Source organism: Dromaius novaehollandiae, chromosome Z, assembly GCF_036370855.1.
Source record: "Dromaius novaehollandiae isolate bDroNov1 chromosome Z, bDroNov1.hap1, whole genome shotgun sequence".
Classification (NCBI taxonomy): Eukaryota; Metazoa; Chordata; class Aves; order Casuariiformes; family Dromaiidae; genus Dromaius; species Dromaius novaehollandiae.
Window position 1 is genome coordinate 46,373,915 of NC_088132.1, and position 21,142 is coordinate 46,395,056.

Here is a 21,142-nt window from a genome sequence, read left to right on the forward strand (position 1 = left end):
TCTGCTAGAATTTCAACTGGCAATACTCACTAAAAGAGGAAAGTATTGGAGCCTTTAATAGAAGAGATTTGTCGAAAGCTCTCAAGACACAGGTTACTCTTACTTTCCTTAAAAACAAATCTGCAAGTTTTGATAAGAAAGTCTTCAACTGAAAAGGTGATTGTAAATACTGTCAAATATCGCATCTATTCTCAAACAGGAATGAAGAAAGCTGTGGTGAGAGCTCTCACAGAATCTCAATACCTTCTTGGTTCTCAGCAGATGGAATAAGTACCTGGCTAAAGTCACAGAAACCTCTCCAAGGCTAAAAATCTAAGCTGACAATACCCCTTCCCTGTGCTACATTTAACAACGTGTGGTTGACCATAAGGCAATACTGACTCACTTGAAAGTCTAATGAGACTAGACATGACTTCTCTCTAGTGGTTTTATCTTTACCAGTAGATTTAAGGGAGCAATTGTAGGCAGTTGCACTTCTTCAAACAGTTCTCAGATGCAAAACCCTATAGGACAACATGTGGAAGAGATGGGGTGACAAGTGTCTTATACCTCTACTGTAAGGCATGGCATGTGGTATTATCAACCTCCTGCAAGACTAGACTGCGTATTTCCTGCTTGACTGATGAATGTAGTATCTCAGCCATTGGCAAGCTGAGATTAGAATATGGGTGACAGAAACACCTGAAAGCCGGTCAACTCAGGTAAGAGGGCGAGTTGGGTGAAGTTGCCTGATACAAAGATGACATCAGTCTTTTTACTTGAAGAAAATCTATTTACTCAGGATGCTTAAGTCCACAGTTGCTGTTCAGTAACTACACTACCACAGTAGTCAAAGCAGTCCCCATCCACCCAAGTATTTGCATCTCTTCAGATGACTACAAACTTTTATTTTTGGAAGTAGATTGTAAAGCTTTTACACAGGCTTCTATAACCTCAGGTTAACCTACTGCAAAGTGTTCTGCATGGTGCTGCACACTAAAATCATCTGAGGAGTATGGCTCATAAAAGCACAGCAACTTAGAGAACAGGGAATTTGTCTGCAAACATAAAAACAGCGTTCCTCTCATGCATCTCCAAGTGGAAGAAGCTGACTGCTAAATGTCAGACTCTGACTTCCACTCTTGGCCTAAATATGATCTCCCACGCATATGGTAAAACAATTGTTTGACATGTTTTGTGATGGGTTTAGAATTGACTTCTGACAAAAAGGGAAGGAAAGCAATTTCCATAGATGACTGGCTGAGTTCCCATTCTGTTATAACTGTATTTTATTACTCTGTTATGATGCCTGATCTTTGTATCTGCTCAAGTAAATGAAGAAAAGATTGAAAATAATATACAGGTATGTTCAATGCATTAGCTTTTCCAACTTCATATCATTTTAGTAAGTAACTAGCGTTTATTAATGATAAGATTAAAATATTTGGTAAAAATATATTTCAGGTACAGATTTCTTTGCAACTTGCAGACAAAATATCAAGGTAGCATCTGTTTACATAGGAAAGTATGTGGTGTTCTGGCACTAATACATTACAAAAAAGACAGATGATGAGTCAGGTAATAAACATCCAGTACTTGCTTGCAAAGACATAAGCAAAGATACTCTGAATTACAAGTACTGTGTTTTGCTAGAATAAGAACGACATTCTCTACTTATGAACTGTACCAAAACTTTATTAAAGCTAATCCTTGACACACAGATACACTTTCATCTTTAAAGCTGACAAACTCTTAGAGCACTTGATTGTTCTAAATATAAATCAGAATGCATAGTTGTCATACCTTCACATCAGTGCCATCTGTAGGCATGAATTCCTCATAAATATAGGAGCCTGTTTTTCTCACACTGCTTTCAGGAGAATAAACACTGCTTCTGCTGCCAATCTGAAATAAATATTTTTCTATTAATAAACTCATAGGCTACTGAGAGACTTTTAAAACTCCTTGAAGTACCACATCTGTACTGATAGAACATATTTCCTGTCCTAAGTGAAGCAAATAGTTTTTTGATAGCTCTCAGAAGATTTTTGATATTCTAAACATGCACTGACAGTGTATGCTTATTTTATCTATAAGAATAGGCAGCAGCTGACAATCTACTAAAAGGAACAGGGGCCTTAATTCATTCTACAAGTTTTCCTGAAACTCATTTTTCTGATCTGCACTACTCCTACACAGGCCGAATGTGACAAAAGCAAAGATGCAGGTCTCAGCTAACATATGGACAGGACAAAATTACTCTGCAATTCTCTGCCGGGCATCAACTTCTTTGGGAGGGATGTGGGGGGAACAAAGGCCGTAACTTTCTTACAGAATCTAATTTTATGTTCTCACACCGGGATACTGATTCCACCCCACAAGAGTTACTTTCACCAAGTTTCCACTTAGCATGACAGAATTTCAGCATTTTTAGTATACTGTCCTCACCTTTCGAAAGAGCCTCTGGCTTCCACCCCCAGCAGATGTTGGATAATAAATGTAAACATTGTGGTCCTCAGCACTAACTGGCTTTTCTACAAAAGGCTTTTGGAAAATTTCCCCATTCACTTCCACATGATCTTCTCCTTCAATCAAACTGCACTCTGAAGAAACAGCGCAAACAACAGAGATGCAATGATATACTCATGGAAAAAATGATTAAAGGTGATATTGGTGGTTGAAATAAAGATTACAATGAATCTTCAGTTGACTGGATCGTTATTGACTGCACGAAGACTTCATCATCACGTGCTGAACACGTTTGCCGTACCACGTCTAAATGGTATTACATTAATCCTGTTTTTCAGGATTTCTGCTGATTCCTGCAGCATTGGAGAGCAAATCATCCCCTACAGATGCATATTCTTGTATATGAGCATGTTTTTTTGTGGGTTTTTTTTTTTTGAAATGTTTTGAAGGGAGGAGGTAGGGCTGTTAGTTTTTCTTTCAGTGCCCTTCTCTGAAATACCAGAGCAACCACAGCTTGAGAGTGAATGTGGGGCCAGATGCAATAGTACTTTTAGTATGCTGAGAACTCTCTCACAATGTGTGATTGGATTAGGTAACTCTGCTGTGTATAGGATTGGAAATCTCTTCACTACAGGTTGGCTGGGTGCAGCAGCTTTCATTTGACTTCAGTAGCATAAAATGAGTCTTTTTTTCCCCCAAGGTTAGGCAGACTTTTTCACCTAGAATTCTCTACCTCTCCTGAGAGCTACAACACGGTAATGCTCCAATTTTCCTTATTGTTTCTTATGTCTTATTCTTATGTCTTGATCAGTCATTGCAATCTCCTAAGAAAAAGCTCTTAGGTTGGTTTTAAAGTAGAGAAAAAATTCATTGCAAGTGATATCCAGAGGAGATCATCTGCAGAATCTCTCTGGACTAAGTTTCCTTTACGTAGTTCCTTGTATTTGAAAGGGAAAGGATTCAATAGCCTGAGTTGCTTTTGCCGATCCTACTATTCTAAGCAGGATTACTAATTATCACGGGTAATGGAAGACAAATCACAAATGCTGCTCTCCTTCGTTGGTAGCATATTTCTACATCAGTTTGAGTTTGGAAGGCCTCATTCTAGCTGGTTTATGATTGCTATAAGAGAATTCTGACCTCAGACTTCAGAATCACTCTTCTTAAATGCGTACTTTAATTAAATACTGGAGAAGAAATCAATCTCTGAGCCACTGAACCAATTCTCTAGGAAGCAAAGTTTAGTTTTCCTGTATGAATCTACTGGTCTCCAATGGAAATCAAAAGATGCCAATGGTTGATATTTTTGTCATCAGTTTTTACCTTGGGGATTATTTGGATCACGGTTTAGAACTGCATAACGAGGAAGTAAAATGCCTTCAGCTTTAAGAATACTGTATACTTCTCTCCTAGAAGAAAAGAACAGAAGTTGCATAGTAAGACTGCAGGTCCTGACAGTATTTGTATTTTCTAGTCCATGAGTGTGTGGAAAGGAAGAGGAAACTATATAACCACACCGCAAAAGATCACGTATATACTGTTAACACTCTGTGTATACAATGCTTCAAAAGGTTGTTGATGGAGAGCTGTACCTTCGCAGGGATCTCATCAGTATCAGTAAAACAATCACATTTGCAGTGCCAGTGCTTTCCCTCCATCCTCATGGTGCAAGAACAACTTGCACAGAGCAAGTCTCTCAGTAGAACAGATTAACAAGAATGGCTGGAAAAGTTCTTACAGTACAGCAATTGAAATCATCTAAAATAACAAGCCTGTTCACTGTTCAGAAAGCTCTGTTTATTTTGCTTACTATTGTTTTGTTAATATTTGCTAAGCATGATTGCAGCCCAGAAAAAATTCGCTTTGGTATTCAAAGATCATGTGGTCATTCAACAACCCCCAAAAGTTTTTACTTTACAGAAAAAGCCTTACATAAGCCATATGAATTCTACAATATGGAATGCTCTACAGTTGCAGAGAACAGTTATGGCCCCAAAGTCAAATGTGCTTTTATTTCCTCATCTCAGAGACAATTAACTGTTTAATATGCTTCCAATTAAGCTTTTCCTGTTTCACAGCTAACATCATCTTGCATAATGACTATCTTAATTGACGCTGCTAATCTCTTTCGACACATACAACTGCAAAATGCAATGCTCGTGTAAAATTAGCACTCTACAAGAAATTGAACATTTCAGGACAACTTAAAGTCATCAAGAAACTCTCCTCTAAACTTCCATAGCTGGCATCAGGGTCTCACTGCTTAAGTTTCACAGTCCCAATGACTTGAATAAGAGGTGATCAAATGCATATCAAAAGTCAGATTAATGAATACCAATAGATAACCAAATGCTATGCCACTTCACGAGTGCTTGACAACAGAGGATTGTACAATCCCAAACCTATGCTATACGTATTTTTCAGACTTTAACCTTTTTTATTTGCTAGGCATTAGACAAATGTATTACCAAATTTCTATCTTGGCAAATCTTCAGAGCCATCAATATGAAAGCAGTCAAGGAAAAAAAGCATACCTAAACACACATCACAAAATTATACATAAATTAACAAAACATAAAATTCATTGTAATTTAAACTAGTGTACAATACATTGAAACTGTTGTTGTGCAATACCAGCAGATTCTCACAGTCCCTCACTTAAAAGTGGTTTGTTCTTGATAGGTAGTTATCATCACTTACCTGTCCTGTATGTGATACTGCATATTCAAGTCATTGATTACAAATGGATTCCTGAGTTTTGCATAGGCAACTGCTTTGTCCAGTGGAAAACCTAGAATATTTATTAAAGAATATAAATTAAAATCATGATACACAATGCTAGTACATAGTTTGACACCTTCATTTTCAAACTTTAGAGTATAACCAGACATACGGCTTTGGGACGATGTTCCCTCCCTCAACTGTAGACATATATAATGTGAGCTTAAGACAATCACGAAATCATAGGCCAATTTCAGTGTACACTGCCAGAAGTAGTGGTCGTGTCTCCCATTCCCTCCTCCTCACTCCATATTCCCTAGTGCCAGAACTAGGGTTTGTGTTGCCTTTGCCTGAAAATGTAATTTTTAACCTTAGCCCACTCACCTTTGGTTCACTGCATAGTCCCACAAAAAGCTTAGAGATTAAGTCCTGCAGAGATGCAGGAACATGTAGCTAGAGACCCAACACGCCCATTGAGAGAGCAGCATGCTTTTGCAGTTATTGGTCCAAATTAGTATTAGATCAATAGCGCTTACCATTCCACTGGCATCCCAAATATTTACTAATGGAACAGCTATTTTAAAAGTCATGTCAGAACACGACTTTCTCACACAATAAAAATAGCATCATTTTAAGAGCTTGCATTTTAAAAGTCAGCTGTATTACATTAAACAAGAAAAGGGTACTGCTTCCTAGGAAAATCCAAGAGAACTACAAGGCAAAAATAATTTAAAAAAATCCACAGGCTGGAAGAAATATATAGTTGTTGAGTTTAGTATTAGTAAAATTGAATTTAGTATCAGTAAAAGATTTACCTTTAGAATGAAAGGAAATGAGACAGTCACATGAAGGCCAGTTTTCTACTGGCTCATTCAAAATAACATCCTCTTCAAATATTACAACAGTTATGTACTTAAACATGGAGAGGCGTTCAAGAATTTCTTTCATTGGTTTGGACTTGGATTTCTTAGCCATTGAACAAATCCCAACTAAAATTTGTCTTTCTGGTGGCTGGAGGGGGTGGGAAAAAAAGCAATTATTAAGTCTTCTCAGAATGCAACAGTGTTTTAGCAGCATAATACTAGTGCAGACGTACTCTGTTAAAATTCACATACATGATTAAAAGCTAAACTAGAGGTAGTAAATTGCTAGCAAGGAATACAATCCGGTATGATAGCAATTTGCCCTGCGTCCTTATGAAACATGCTTCAAGAAATTAAGTTGTTCAACAGCACGATACTACTTTAAAATATTTTTGTGAGCATCTTACCAGGAACAAATGTACAGGATCAAAAATTGAGTCAGAAATGCCACACCAGAGCGAGATCACACTTGTGACTTGCTGTGAAATTAACCAGCAATTCTTTTTTAAACAATTTAATTTTTCTAAACCTATTAGCCACAAGGCTTCTCATTTTACTACCTATTATTAAGAAGTGAACTATGATAATGAAAGCTAATCAAATGGAAAATATTACTTTAGATTTCTCAGAGTTATTCTGTGTATAGCTAGTTTCACTCTTCTTCTGTATAGTCGATATTCTCTTCCACTTTATAAGCCTTTAAAAAATTTTTTACTTTCCCCTGTGGTCTTAACTGTGACAGCTAACCTGCTCATCTGTTTAAAATGAAACAAGAACCCCACAAAAAAAAACCCTTATTTTAAGTTATTGTTCTTTTAAAATATAGCCAGTTACTTTTTCTTGTTAAAATACACTGATTGCATTAAACAGCTTCAGTGCTAACTTTGCAGTATGTGGTTGCATTCCCATTAATCACGATCAAGTATTTGATTAACATTTCATTTAAATTTTAGACATGCTTGCAATCGACGAAAATTTAATCTGACAATTCCCTAAAGTGAAAAGTTACAGACTAAAAGATGAAGAAAAAACGCAATTTAGCAGAGATGTAACATGACTCGCGCAGAATAAAATTAAGAGTTTCAGCCTTAAGCTAAAAAGCGGTAAGTACAGTGTTAAAATACAATTCACAACATTCCGCAAGTATAATAAACTAGAGTATAATTTAAGATTAATTTCACATGCACTTTCTATAGACCAAGATAAGAAAGAAGGAAAGAATAAAAACATGTCAGCCTCATGAAAACAACAGCAAGATGATTATAAGATGAAAATAGAAATCTTAGGAGTCTGTTCAAACTGAAAATCAAAGGTAATCCCACAGCAGTTGACAATATATACCAAAGATAAACTCTCCATCATCTTATGCCCTGAAATTCAATCCCAGAATCCAAATCAAGCCTGCAAAACTGGCACAACCACCTGAACTGCCCTCAAACTCTGCATTAAGGTCAATCACATCTACTTCCAAGTTCAAGGCATACATATTGTAACTTATTTTTCAAGTGTGCTGCATTTCCAAATGTAACTGACAGGCCATTATCCTAATACGATTAGACATTTCCCAGTTTAAGTCTAATACTGAAATGGTGATCTATGCGAGCTAATATCATTTCAAAGGTAAAATAACACTAGAAAACATACAAGGTGTATGTGCCCCTAAAGTACGTACAGAGTCATATTCCTCCTCCTCCTCCTCTGCATGGCCATAGAAGTGATCATAATCTGTAGATCTGGCTGAGTCCAGCAATTCCTCTCCATCTTCTCCACCCACGAAGAATCGAGGAGGATCGCTCTCTGTTGCACTAACAGACATGGTTACAAGACCTATAGAGATCTAGGTAGAAACTGCAGCCGCTTCGGTAGCTGAGATACTGGGCATATTCCCAACGACTTGGGAACACAGAAGTCCCCCGCTCTTTGATGCTGCTTCTGCAGTGTTGTTACCGTGATTAAGCTGTCTGCCAGGCACAGTTTAACAGGTATCAGCTGTCCATTATTGGTTTGAGTTGTTGCTCCAAGAAACCAGCCACGGGTTACGGTTTCCCTGAGATGATATGGCAACTTTTTATCCTAAAAACCAACACACACAACTTGATAAAGGCACATAAAAAAAGCTTATCAAAAAAGAAAAAAGGCATTTGGATATCAATACACCTCTGATCTAAGACACAGTGTCCAAAGCAAAGAATCAGAAATAAAACCCTGCAGACTACGTACAGTCTACAATTCTACATGTATATTTAGAGCTGGGGAAAGTAATTTCAAGATATTTCAAACTGCTGACTCAGACATTTTAAAAATACCCAGTACAACTCTGCAAAGTAAAAAGCATTAAATGCATTCTTTCCAACTTAGAAAAGGCAAAGCATAGAGGGTATCTTTTATACAAAGATAAAGGAACAATAGCCTTCTTCAGTATTTGAGATATTTAAATACCAATTTCGGTCAGCTGTTTTTTCTAGTTTCCTGATAAAACGTGCAGCGACAAACAACTAAAACTAATAGACAAAAATTCCAAAAAAAAAAAAACCCCAACATATAAAGCCACCATTAAGGCTATTTAAGAAAACTATTCTTTCAAAAACAGAGTAAGACTTTGGTTTGAAAGTAAAACATATATGCCAACTTGATGTTGTGTGCTTATTTAGTTCAATTAAGTGTTGCTTCATTTTCACACTGAAAAAATATTTACAGAGGTACCCATTAGCACTGCCTTTGATCAAAACTACTTCTAAACATCAGCTTTCGATGTCCCAGTGAAACGAACACATATTAACCAGCCACATCAAAAGAAAGTCTTGGCCAAGTAAGCTGTATATAGAAACAAAGAGACTTGATGCTCAGTCTTCTGTTATATTAACTAGACAACTGTTACTTTATAAATTGTGCATGGTTTTATACTATTAATTATAACTCATTATTTGGAATTTTAATAAGCAGTTATTTGTTTAGAAGTTCATCTGATCATGTGGCTTCAGTGAGCTGGAAGAAGCCATTTAAAGGACTGCAAGTACCCAGTAGCTACACAGACTGAGCTGCGGCGTGGCTGTTGCAGTTTGCCTCTACTGCTTCTTAAACAATGGTTTTAGGCAATGAGAAAGAAGTCAGTATAATGCATAAATGTTCTAAATTAAAGAGACAGGAACAGAAATCATTTAGGTTGTTTACTAGTCAGATCATTATGCAAGTGCTGTTGAACAGTGATGTCTCAGCAGAACTGAACTTGTCTTTTAATCTGCCAAAATAACTTTGATTGTTCTATAAACCAAGTAAAGCAACAGGAAATTTCCAATGGTAACCAGTCACTCAGCCTCCTGCGAAAGAGGGTGGCAAATAAAGCAGAAAGGATCTGTCATAAGCCAGAGAGTGACAGATTAAGCATGGATAAACAATATAGCTGCTTCAGATCTGGAAAAGCTGAGGTCTGAACAGACATGCAGGGATCCTGGAGCCACAGCAAGTGATTCCACTCTTAAATTTATTTGTTATGTATCTGCTGTTTCAATCCCACTAATAAAAATTACTTTCCCTTATGTCAAACTGCAGCTGTTTGTGTTTCAAGCAACAAGGACAAAATGAAACTTCAAACAATTCATTTTGCTCCCACATGAGAGTTAGAAATTAGGTATTGAGAGAATTCCATTCATGAAAAGGGGAAGAAAACAAACTGTCCAAATCCTGCCTCAAGAAAGATTCAGCAAGGCAGAGGTTACTGGCAACTAATACAGAATTTTGAAATAGTACTAAAGATTAAAAAAATTGGCAGTCTGAAGAATTGGATCCAAACTTAAGAAAAATGAAAAGTTTAACAGCTCCTCTCAAGACAGTCTGTCCCCCCCCCCCCCCCCGTTCTGTAAATACTCTCATATTTAAAAGCATAATTAATTATGCAGGTGAGTTCCTCACCAGACCAAAGAAAAAAAGATCATCAACTCAGTCAAGAGGAACAGAAGGAGGTACTGCAATATTTTACAGCTATTCCTTAAGAATAAGTGAGGCAACACAGAAGAAAAAGCAGAACTCTTTGTAAGGCTATGGTACAAATCGTGGCGCAACACTGCAGCACGTACAACATGAAGTTCTTGTCACTTCCTCTTTAGAAAAAAAGAAGAGAATGTAAAGAAAAGGATAAATGATTGAGGTATGACAAATCTGCAAAATCACTAGCAATGGAGAAGGAAAATAGGGTAGGACTCTTCATTATCCTTTCTAATATTTTGCTTGAGGGCAAAGACTAGCAGATGGAAGAGACAAAAAGAACAGTTTTTTCCCTCACAATATACATAATTACGTTTTGGAAATCCAGATGGTTTTGATTCTATAAGCTTGTATGGGTTCAAAATGTGATTAGGCAAATTCATGGATGGAAGAAAATAGCAGATATGATACCATCTCTTGAAGTCCCCAAGCTGCTGCAAGATGAACGATCATTCTTGAATGACCAAGAGAACAGGCCACATGTTCCTCCCTAGACATTTCGTTATCAGCTAGACTTATCTTTGGTCTGACTTTAGAACAACAGTTCTTAAGTACTTTTGCTAGCTATACTGCTGTAGTAACTCCCCAAAAGGAGAAGTATCATAGTACCTAACCTTTCAATACATTGGACCCATGCGTTTCCCTGCATGTGAGACATCCAGGATGCAAAAGAGATGGGTAGAACAAACAGGAAAAATACTATACCATACAGGCTGTCTCCTGATGATTTATTTCACTAGCACAAATTTTCATATACAGAAAACCTCGAAAAGAATATGTCAAGAAAAGAAAAACAGATGTCCTACCAAGTTCTTAAAACTTAAGGTTTTCTCTTAAAGAAGAAAAAGCAACCACTTTAAGCAGATAAGCAGCAGGTCATCAAAAGGGGGTTGTTAGTTTTCTTCCCCCTAAATATTCCTGTAGCGCCCTTTGTGAAAGCGGTAGAGTTTGTGAAGTTAAGCAATTAAAGACTAGGCATTTTATTCCTGGTCAGGTAGTGAAGTGTTTACATAGTGTTTGGTAGCACCACTAACACTCAATATCTGTTCCAAATCTGAGCAGTATTTAATGAATTTCAGAATTAACAATTACATTGCAAAAATATCCCACAGGTCCCGTAAAATTTCACAAAAGAAAAGAATTAACTCCTCCTAGACATGCACAGTATTTAGCATAATAAGACCTTAGTTCCCAAAGCAGGCTGTTGGGCACCATTTTAACACACAATTTCTCTTAGAAGGAGAATGAAACATGCCTGGATCTCCTTAGAAAACTGCAGTTAACTCACCTAAAAATCTACTAATTTTGGATGACAAAGCTTATTCAGTTAACTTTAGTATGTCAAAAAGCCGTGTTATTCTGCGCCTAGGATCATGATGATTACAGTATTCCTAAAAGCACAGCAAAGAATCTGACGTTAATATCAAATAGGCACAATATGAGGGTCTCTGGCAGTACTTGAATCTCTCTTACCTGAAGCAATCACTTCTCAAAGCAGTTAGCTAGGAAATCATACAAATAAAGATTGAAGGGAAAAGCACAACCCCTCTACAAATCAAAGACAGACTGGCAAATGTAATTCCCCAACAGGACAGATCAGCAAGTCTATTTGAAACTTAGCGTTTCTTCATTTTACTCACGCAAGAATCTGGAGAGTGTTTGTTGATCTTACTGATGGCAAGAAGATCTATCAAAGGGAGCTTCACTTGTGGAAGACAGACTTTGAGCAGTCACCTTTGTGGTTAGCAGATTGCTTCCTGCAAGGTTCATCACACTGTTCACCCTCTGAAGGTGGCATCTTTTGTGTCTTCTAACAAGTAAGTTGCAAGGCACCACCTATCTTAACACAGTGCTAGAGGAATTTATCTTACACAGGTGTCTTAGACCAGTTGACAAAACTCCCAAGCTATTAGTCTGAAGAGCAAGCATCCTCTTCATGAGCACATACTTTCCAGCTGCAGATGAGCCCCTCTAGCTCTTGTGGAGGAGTGCATTCAGTGTTACTACAGCAAGACTGGTAAGAGCATGCATTTATAAATCTAGAGAAGAAAAGACAAACTGCAATTGTGAGGCAAACACTGATATATTTTGTTTGGAAAACCATCCTCAGCCTACCCCAGAGACACAGGAAATGCAGCTTGGCAAGATGCGTCTTGCAGGGTTCCAGCTGCTTCTTGGGAGCTTTCTTAAGATTTGAAAACTACAGTTTTCAGAAATATCAAAGGATAGCTGCATTAATGCCAACTCAGAATACAGATCTCAGCTGACCAGATAGGCGATTACGGTTATTTTGTAATTTACTTTCTCCTAAGGAGAGAAAACTAGTGTAAGGACTATGGATGAAGCAACAGAAATCTTGGGATGAACTCACTTTATAAATCAATTATCCACATAGATGAATTGCTAGATTGCTATTCCCTACTACTGCAAATGGGACCCAGAATTTTAAGTTTGTAAAAATAAGAGCAAAGATACAAGATCAAGAAAAGGTACCGACCCTTTTGCAGTCTTATAACCTACTACTGCATGGACTAGCTGAACTGCATATAAATTGGCATTCTGACAGCTGATGATTACCAGCTTATCTTTCAGACAGCAGATGCTGTAAACTACTGTCATTAGCATAAATTTGTGTCATGACAGAAGTGAGTAAATTCTTTATTTTTGGAGTAAATGCTTTTAGAGATAAGAATCAAGATCCTTCCCCTCCAAAAGCTTTGGCTACTATAAAAAAATAAGGAATCCACTTCTTTCTTGCGGTGTGTGACATAAGAAGTCCAAGACAAGGGGCACAGAAAGAAAAATCTGAAGAAATGTGAATAATTTACAGAAGCCTTCTAAAACATCTACAGTAATCTGCAGTCAACAGAAAACGCAGCAACCAAGTAAAGAGACAGTCACTGGATTAATACATGGTTCTCAAATTGTATGCCAAGGAGAAACAACAAATGACAGAGCAAGAAGATGGAGCTCGTCTGAAATGAAGTCTCAGTTCCTCTGGAAGCATTGTCAGCGGTGTCTCGATGCTGATCGGAGAAGCTTCTAACACACCGTGTTCTAAGCAGAATTCCATCTTGCTACCACAGACAGCAAGGAAGAGTCCTTCCAGCTCCCGCTTTTCTGTATTAAGTAGCGAGCAGCAGCAGCAAAATGGAGGTAGAGCTGCTCTATGTCATATCCTCTCATATCGAGTGCATGAGCATAAGCCTCACCAGACAACAAAGATTAAAAGATTACATGCATACCTCAACCAGAGAAGACTGCAATCTAAGCAAGACAAAACCCAAAGCTTTCTGCTGGAACATACACTGATCCGTTTCCAGCGAGGTAACGGCAAGAAGATCCAGGCAACAATCTCCTCCTGTGCAATAACCTCTCAAGGTAAAAACGAATTAGATTGTGTTCCCTTTAAACCTCAGCTGTTACGCAAGGGTTCTATTTTACAGTTTACAGATTAAAAATCTCTTATTTTTGAAAACCATAGTTTAATAGTGTTGTTTCTTTAAAAGAACCTTCAACTAAACGTATGGTCTGTTCATTCTGCCTGCCCTAAAACCTTCTATTCATGACCACCATACTATAAATCTTTGCCAAAAAAGGGGGGAGGGGCAAAAAAAAAAAAAAAGAAGAAAAAAAGTAACTGCTCAAAGAAAACATCAGTAAATTTGCTCATTGTACATTCTTGAAATAAATCAATCTCAGCTTTTCCCTGAAAAGGTAAATGGCACTAAAACAGCATAATGCAAAGGAGAAAGAAAAAGCCTTAAGTTTGACTCCTATTATTAATGCTTACTAATAAAAGCTATACCAAGGTAACATTCTGAATATATAAAATCATACACAGACAAATTTAATAATAATAAACAGACAGGGTTGTACTTGAATCATAGCCCATTAAACACTCAAGTCCAGTGTTCACTTCAGGGGTACTCTGTAGGCTTTTTCTAACAGAACAGTTCTCTACTTTCACAAGTAAAATCTTAAAGAGGTTTCACAAACCAAGAAGCAGCCCCTACTAAATGTTAAACAGTTATTCTCTCAAATAGTTTTCCTGTCCCCACTCCACACGTTACAGCAGCTCAGGAATCCAGCCTTGGTACTTCCTATATTTACTCAGACCATAAAGATTAGCATTCCAATAACTGTCAGCAACAAATCAGCTCAATAGAGGAGCAATGATCTGAACAGTCATGTATAAACAGCTCAAAGTTTTAACAGCTCTGTATGAAACACTTATATAAATACGACTTTTGTAAAACGAAGCAAGCATTCCTCCAGCTTTTCTTTTGTATAGGTATAGCTACCAAAAAAGCAAACTACCTCTACTGCACTCTGATGAAAAGTAATAGGTCAAAACTACAGTAAAAATGTTTCTCATTTGTAACCTCAAGAAAAAAACATATCATAAACTAAACAGCCATAGAACACTTTCAAATCAGGAGCCACACAAGAAAATTTCTTTTGGAAATGCCATTATAACAAAACAACTCAAAAACACCTTTGCTCCATTTACATTTTGGAATTTAAACAAACAGATAACTGTACAAAAAGTGTAACTGGAGATCATCTGTTATATGATTCTATTAAAAAATAAAACAACACCTTTCCCCCAAGTATTGCCCCTTTTTAAGTCTCAGTTCTTACCATTGTAAGTTTATTCAAACTGCCAGGAGTCTACTATCGGCTTCCTCCAATTCAAATTCAAAGGATTGACAAACTGAATAGCTTTAATAATTTTTGGGTAGTCTCAGTAAGATATCAAAAAACGTTTGATATCTTATTTTTAGAACTGCTATACCTAACATGTTCATTAACAGCCTATATAACATTAAGCAATACGCAGTATGTTAGATGGTCTGAATAAACATCATCTAAACAAAGTCTTCAAAAGCAAGCTGGAAGTTGGTTTTTTTCCAAGGAATTTTTACGTTTTTCAAACACATTTATGCTTCTGATCTAAAGTACAGAGACAAGGCACATTTAAGAAGCCTGAAAATGGAAAGGTTTCTCCCTCGGCGGTAGTCACTGAATACGGCAACGACAACGTCCGCCTCACGATTGCCGACACATGTTCTGTCTGTTTTGGAACCCCAACTACGCGACGCGAGCGCTGGCGGGACAAACCACGGCAGCCGGGCAGCCCGTTGGGTTGCTGCTCATGTAGAAACAACACAGGGGAGGCGGGGGGAAGCGAGGGGGACACAGGAAAAACAAAAACGCAGAGTATGAACGCTGAGACAGCTGACACAAGCAAGTATGAGAGCTGCAAGTAAGGACCCGAGTACTTTATCCATATGTATAATACCTCTTCAGGGATGAGTCAAACAAATTTGGTGATAATTCAGATTTAAATGCAGACTCTTGAACTACAAACAAGGCCCATGTTTGGTAACAACATTTCCTTGGGTCTGACATGTGATCAGGAAGAGAAAGGCAATATGACATGGAGAAGGTGGAAGAACAGGGAAAGGATGTGAAGACAGGGAAATTGCCAAAGACAAGACTGTGAGCAAACCAGAAATTGCTTGTTGGTTTAGTACTATGTCTTACATAGCAACAGATACTTGGCTCTCCAATCTACTTAAATATTCAACGTCTACTGTGTCACATCTTCAGTATTACATAACATTAATATTTACACACAAATGTTGTTCTGTTCTACCATACATCCTACAAGGTGGCCAGTAGCAGCTGTCAGCCCATTACAGACATAGACTAAACCTAAGAAAAGATGTAGAGCAGCTACATCGCCAAGTCACAAAGAACATTATAGTTTTAGCCCGCTGATAATTTGCACGGAAGAAGAGGACTACATCAAATGAAACATAACAAACAGAAAATACAAAAGGATATAGCAGTTTCCAATAACTACTGAAACATACAAAGTCCAGTGGCATAAGAGTCCGGCTGAGAATTGTGAAATTACGAAAAGCCTTTAGCTCTCATCATCAAGAGCTTCAACCCACCACAACTTGCTCTGTGCTCCAGCACAGGGACAGCCACAACTTTACCATCTTCCTTTCCGCACACCCTGAACCCTGCACCTTATAGAAAGACTTTTGCCCTGTCCAGACTCCCAGTTGAGTGTGTCACCTCTACTAGCTCTGCCTGCTCATCCCAGTGCCCTTCATTCTGGTGATGGGGTAGGGCAATCGCCACAATCAGCCAGGAAGAGGTGACACAATAGAAGTTTTACAAAGCAGAAGTCGAAGAGTACTCTTTTATTTGTTGCTTTTAGCCAGCCACTTGGTTGCACCTGCAAGCCAAATGTGGCTTTCAGACAGTCAGATGAAGAGCCATAATCTAGGTTTAATGACAACTGTGAACATGCTAAATTTTCTTTACAGGAACATTATAAATATTTTGTAGTGTTCCAAAAACATTCTTATATACTACTTTATGCACTACTTCACCAGAAAAGCTATAGCAGCCCCCTTTCTAAAATTGAGACTAATCTTTCATTTTCACTCCTCTGAACTCTGAGACTTGAAGAAACATTTTGAAGAGGAAGCCTTCCCCGCCAGTTAAGTGCTCGAAACATTTTTCCTGGCCAAATCACTCTTGCACTGTTACATCTTCAGTAGTAAAGTGTACAAGTACTTTTATTCACACTTTTTTTTGGCTTGGTGGTTAGGACATTTTTCTGATAAACAGAAAAGAGGGACTTGAAACCACTGAGACAAGAGGGAATAGAAATGATATTTCTCCTGCTCCGGTCAAGCGTTCTCACCGCTAGCCTGCCATGGTCTAGCTCCACTTCCCCCATATGCCAGCAGTTTTCTTCAAAGGAGGGCCATTGAGCTTCTACTTACAGGAGGGGGCTCGGTGCTCTGAATCCAAAGCAGAAGGGACCGAACGTGTAAAATCTTGCCAAAGATCTAAGGAGACAAATTCACAAATACCCATCTTACCAGCATTTACTTTACAGAGGCACTTAAATTTCTTTCAATACTATGTAGCTCAGCTAGCCAACTAATTGCAGTTGCCTAAAACTTTTCCCAGGGACCAGAATTATTTTCCCAGAACCATGCTACCTAACTGGTGCACCTAAAGCAGGGTTTCCATCTGACCCTCCACATTACAGTAGCCGAGCCCAAGGTGCTAGAAGTTCAGAGCAGTAACCTGCCATGTGAACCAGGACTGCGCTAATAAGCCAGCTTTGTAGAGTGGGAAGATACGCCTTTTAAGCTGTGGATGAATGAAATGTCTAGCCTTAAAAGACAACTGTTACATTTTTCAAGCATTAATTACTTGGCTGAGTTTCCCATGTTTGCTTTCTTCTCTAGTAATTCTACAGAGTAAATCAAAATATTTCTAGTCATTTAGAATTACCAAACTTTAAACAAAACATCTTTTCTGTACAAATACCTTAATCTTTCCCGTACAAAATTCTTTGCCTAAAGAAATTAATTTTTTCACCAACATCTCACCAGCATACTCAGTGACATCCACTAAAATTCAGTCGAGCATGAAGAAGCCCAAACACTGCTTTATCACAGTGCTTCATCCTTCCACCCTTTAGCAGTCATAGGGTCTAAACTGCAAAATGAACCATTGCAGACCTCCAGCAGCAGTGTCAGAACAGCTTTAGAGGTCTAAAAAAATCCCAGTCTGGTCAATATCACTGTCCTCCCTTCAAGATGGAAAGGAAGTATTTTTTTAGTACTGGCAAACACCACTACAAACTGACATGTGGCATGCACTGCAAGTGCCTCCTGCAGAGCCACAGTACAGATAACCTTCACGTCCTCCAAGCGCATTTCTAAATCAAATCTTGTCACGCACATCACATGCATCAGCCATGAAAGATGGCTGTATTAATGGCAAGTCTGAAAGTTTTAAGTAAAGCTGATTTTTGATCTTTTAAAGCTCCCCCTTCAAAGACATCACAACAGCTTCTCTATATTCTCCCAGACAGTAGAACTAGTTATTTCAACCTTTCGGAGAGAAGAATTTTTGCAAAGATGAGAAAGTTGTTGCCAAAAATTCTGTACCAAAGTTCCAACATACTCAGTCTCGAGAGGCCTGATCCACTCTAACCACAACTGCAGAAGCACACTTCCACAAAACATGTCAGCCAAACAGGATAAGCCAACCAGTGCAAAAAATCATATTTCTCCAACGTGAAACACAACAGGCATATTATATCAGTTGACTCCCTCATCAAAAAAAGTTTTACATAACAACAATAGTTTTGTTATGGGTTGAATTAAAACCTCCTGAAACTGATAGGTTTAACTGCCTCCCTTCATTTAAAATAGCTGTGAGACAATCACACATGTTTCCACCAAAGCGAAGGCAGAGTTCTTCAGGAATTTTGATACCTTGCACAGAAAAGGCTTGGCCTGCTACCAGTTTACAAAAAACAAAGCAAAAGGGATCTCGAGAAGATATGACAAGCAGCAGCTCAGACAATGGGAAACAGCACTCAAAGATTCAACGTGCTGCAGAAATACTATACAAAAGACTATACAAAGGATAAGGAGTAGCTTTCCAGCTTAGACAGCACTAAATACAAGCGGTCTGGAAGAGCGAGGCAGCCACTTATCTCACTGTGGTTGTGACACTAGGCTCCCCCAGTCTCCCAGCTTTGTGAGGAGAGTCGCTAAGTACAAAAAGCATCACTGCTAGCCAAACACACACATCAGGAAAGCAGCATACTAATACTCAACACTCGGAGCTTACTAAGACTCCGTAAAGCTCCCAGGTACAGGAAAACACCATTAGCACAGAGATATTACAGAGGCCCCCTACCTATATACCACCCACTTCATCTCTACAACTTGTTCCCAGGTTACAGCTGGAATTCACTGCCAGTTTTCAGTGCATTAACACGGAGCCCCGCGCGGGGCTCTAGGAGGCGTAACACGAAAGCCGCCCCGGGAGCGCTGCCCGCCGCCCCGCGAGCTCCCGCGCACGCAGAAGCTCCACCACCCCTCCGCACAGCGCGGCGCCGCGACCTCGCGGCGGGGCTGTCCCGGTAACGCTGCTCCGGGGAAGCGGCGGCTGCTGCGGAAACAAAGAGCTTCAGCGCTCCTGCCGCCGCGCAGCGGGGCTGAGCCCGGCGGAGGGAAGGCAGAGGGACCGCCCGGCCGAGCCGCTGGCGCCCGCGAGCCCGGCGGCTCCGCGCTTCCGTTAGGGCCGCGCCCGCCGCCCGGCTGCCCGCGGGGCTCCCCCGCACCGCGCGCGGCAGCGCCCACCGCCACCGGGCTGCGGCGGGCGGCGCCGAGCCGGCCGCGAGAGGCAGCGCGGGCCCCTCCGCATCCCCCGCGGCGGGCCGGGCCGGGCCGGGCCGGGGGCAGCGCGGGGCGCGGAGGGGAAGGGAAGGGGGGAGCCTGGAGCGGCGCGCGGCAACAACGGCCTCACCTGCGCGTGCCACCACGCATGGCGCCGCCCGCGCCCCCGCGTCCCATTGAGGAGCCGCCGCCACCGCCCCGCGGCCCCGCCCCCCCGCGCCGCGCACGGCCCGCCCCGCCCCCTCCCCCGCACCACTTCCGGGGGCGCCACAAAAGTCCCGGGTGCGAGGGTCGGTGCTCCGGCTCGCCGCGCGGGGAGGCAGTGAACACAGCGGGCTGTGCCCCGGGGGACGGATTGCGCTGATACCTCTGCGGCAGCAGGTGTGTGCTCAAGAGCCCAGCAGCTGCCTGCAACTCTCGGTGTGCTGCGGCCTCGCTGCCGCGCCCAGAGAAGGGGGTAAGCATCGGCGGGAGGGAGGGAGAGAGAAGCGGGGGGGGGGGAGGAAGAGATCGCGCCAGTGTCGCCGGGCGCATGCGCAGATTATGCCGTCCTGGAGACGCAGGTCAGCGCGCGCCCTTTCGCCCGCGGACTGTGGTTGGTGGCTCGGGGGGCGTGGCGCATGCTGGGGGCTGTAGTCCTGGCGGCGGCGGGGCGTGGCGGGGCAGGGCAGGGCCGAGCGAGGTCGCCTGCCGTAAAACCTAGTGAGGGACGTTAGCGGTGGTGTCTCTGTTACTTACTGAGTGTCTGGACACTTGGCTTTTAAAAGATGTATTCAAGAATATGGGGAATTCCTCTGGTACGAATTGCAGAACGAGGAAGAGGAAGGGTTCAAAAGCTGGACTAAAGAGATTTGCAGTTGTGAGTGTATTTAAAAAGGGCAGTAAAAAGAAAAATAAACATCACTAGGTGTGACTACTACTGCTGAGCAAAAGGAGTCCTGCTTATATAGACGTTTGTCTCATTACCCAAATATTTTGTCTGTAATACAGTGTAGTCTTTCCCTATTTCAAAGGCATTGAAGACTTGTTTGCTGACTCTAAAATTCTTTGAGTTTTAGAGAGTATATGCTATGGTTATGATTGCTAATAGCAGCACATGATTGATCTGAAGTAACATGGTTTATTCTAAAATAACAAAAATGGGAAATAATGTAATTTGTTGTCTTCAGAAATTTTTAAAAAGATGAGGCCAAAAAAAATACTTGAAGACTGAAATAAAAAAAAAAAGAGACATAAGAAATATCCAGGAAGGAAACTCATGTCCTTCTGGGCATCAATCTAGCAGTGTATTGAAGCACTTAACAGTTTGCTGGATCAGGATTTTACTGAATATACTAAATGTACGTGGATAGTGTGTTCTTCCTTCATCAGCTAGTGCACGTGCTTCCAAATGTCCTGTGATGGAAACTGCCATTACTGGCATGAGGGCAGAATCCCCACTGAGCTGAAGTATAAGCACTGTGGTCCCACTCTGACGTATCTTACTGTTGTGCAACCTCATCTTATTAGAATATTTGTTACCAATAACCATGTACTACATGCGGAACATGCATGGCCTGTGGCAAGATATACATGATGAGTTAAAAAAACCACTGAAAGAATAAAGGCTGCTTTGCTCTGCCACATCTTATTTTCTCACCATATGTGAAAGTCTATGTCAGGCCAAAACAGTCCCTCATCCTGATGGTTAAGACACCCAAGTTTCCACAGCCAGGAAAAGCAGTGGTAACATATTGCCAATCCTGAATTCCAGCTGTGCCTGGGTAACTGCAGGGCTGGCCTCTGGCAGAAGCCCTGAGTGAAGCTTGAATGCCTGTCCCTGATGTATGAGTATGAGGGGAAGAGCAGTTAAGATAGGCATATCCTTAATGCCTTAACTGCTCTTCCCCCATA

At 40.4% G+C, this 21,142-nt stretch overlaps 1 protein-coding gene across 14 annotated transcripts in view; it reads right to left on the minus strand.

Moving 5' to 3' along the window:
- Positions 1-19,748, minus strand: part of LOC135323506 (inositol hexakisphosphate and diphosphoinositol-pentakisphosphate kinase 2) — a 52,838-nt gene extending 33,090 nt beyond the window's left edge. For 10 of the 14 annotated variants that reach the window (XM_064502063.1, XM_064502062.1, XM_064502059.1 and 7 more), the window contains exons 1-7: positions 19,380-19,480; positions 7,705-8,105; positions 5,985-6,180; positions 5,149-5,239; positions 3,772-3,857; positions 2,428-2,582; positions 1,783-1,884 (exon numbers count right to left, since the gene is read on the minus strand). In XM_064502063.1, coding sequence (XP_064358133.1) covers positions 1,783-1,884; positions 2,428-2,582; positions 3,772-3,857; positions 5,149-5,239; positions 5,985-6,180; positions 7,705-7,848 — 774 coding nt within the window. In that variant the 5' untranslated portion in view covers positions 7,849-8,105; positions 19,380-19,480. Of the gene's footprint in view, positions 1-1,782; positions 1,885-2,427; positions 2,583-3,771; positions 3,858-5,148; positions 5,240-5,984; positions 6,181-7,704; positions 8,106-16,743; positions 16,764-16,825; positions 16,892-19,379; positions 19,481-19,616 lie in introns of those variants that run through there. The other 4 variants (XM_064502053.1, XM_064502052.1, XM_064502054.1 and 1 more) reach the window with 4 other exon arrangements.
- Between the last annotated feature and the right edge of the window lie 1,394 nt (positions 19,749-21,142).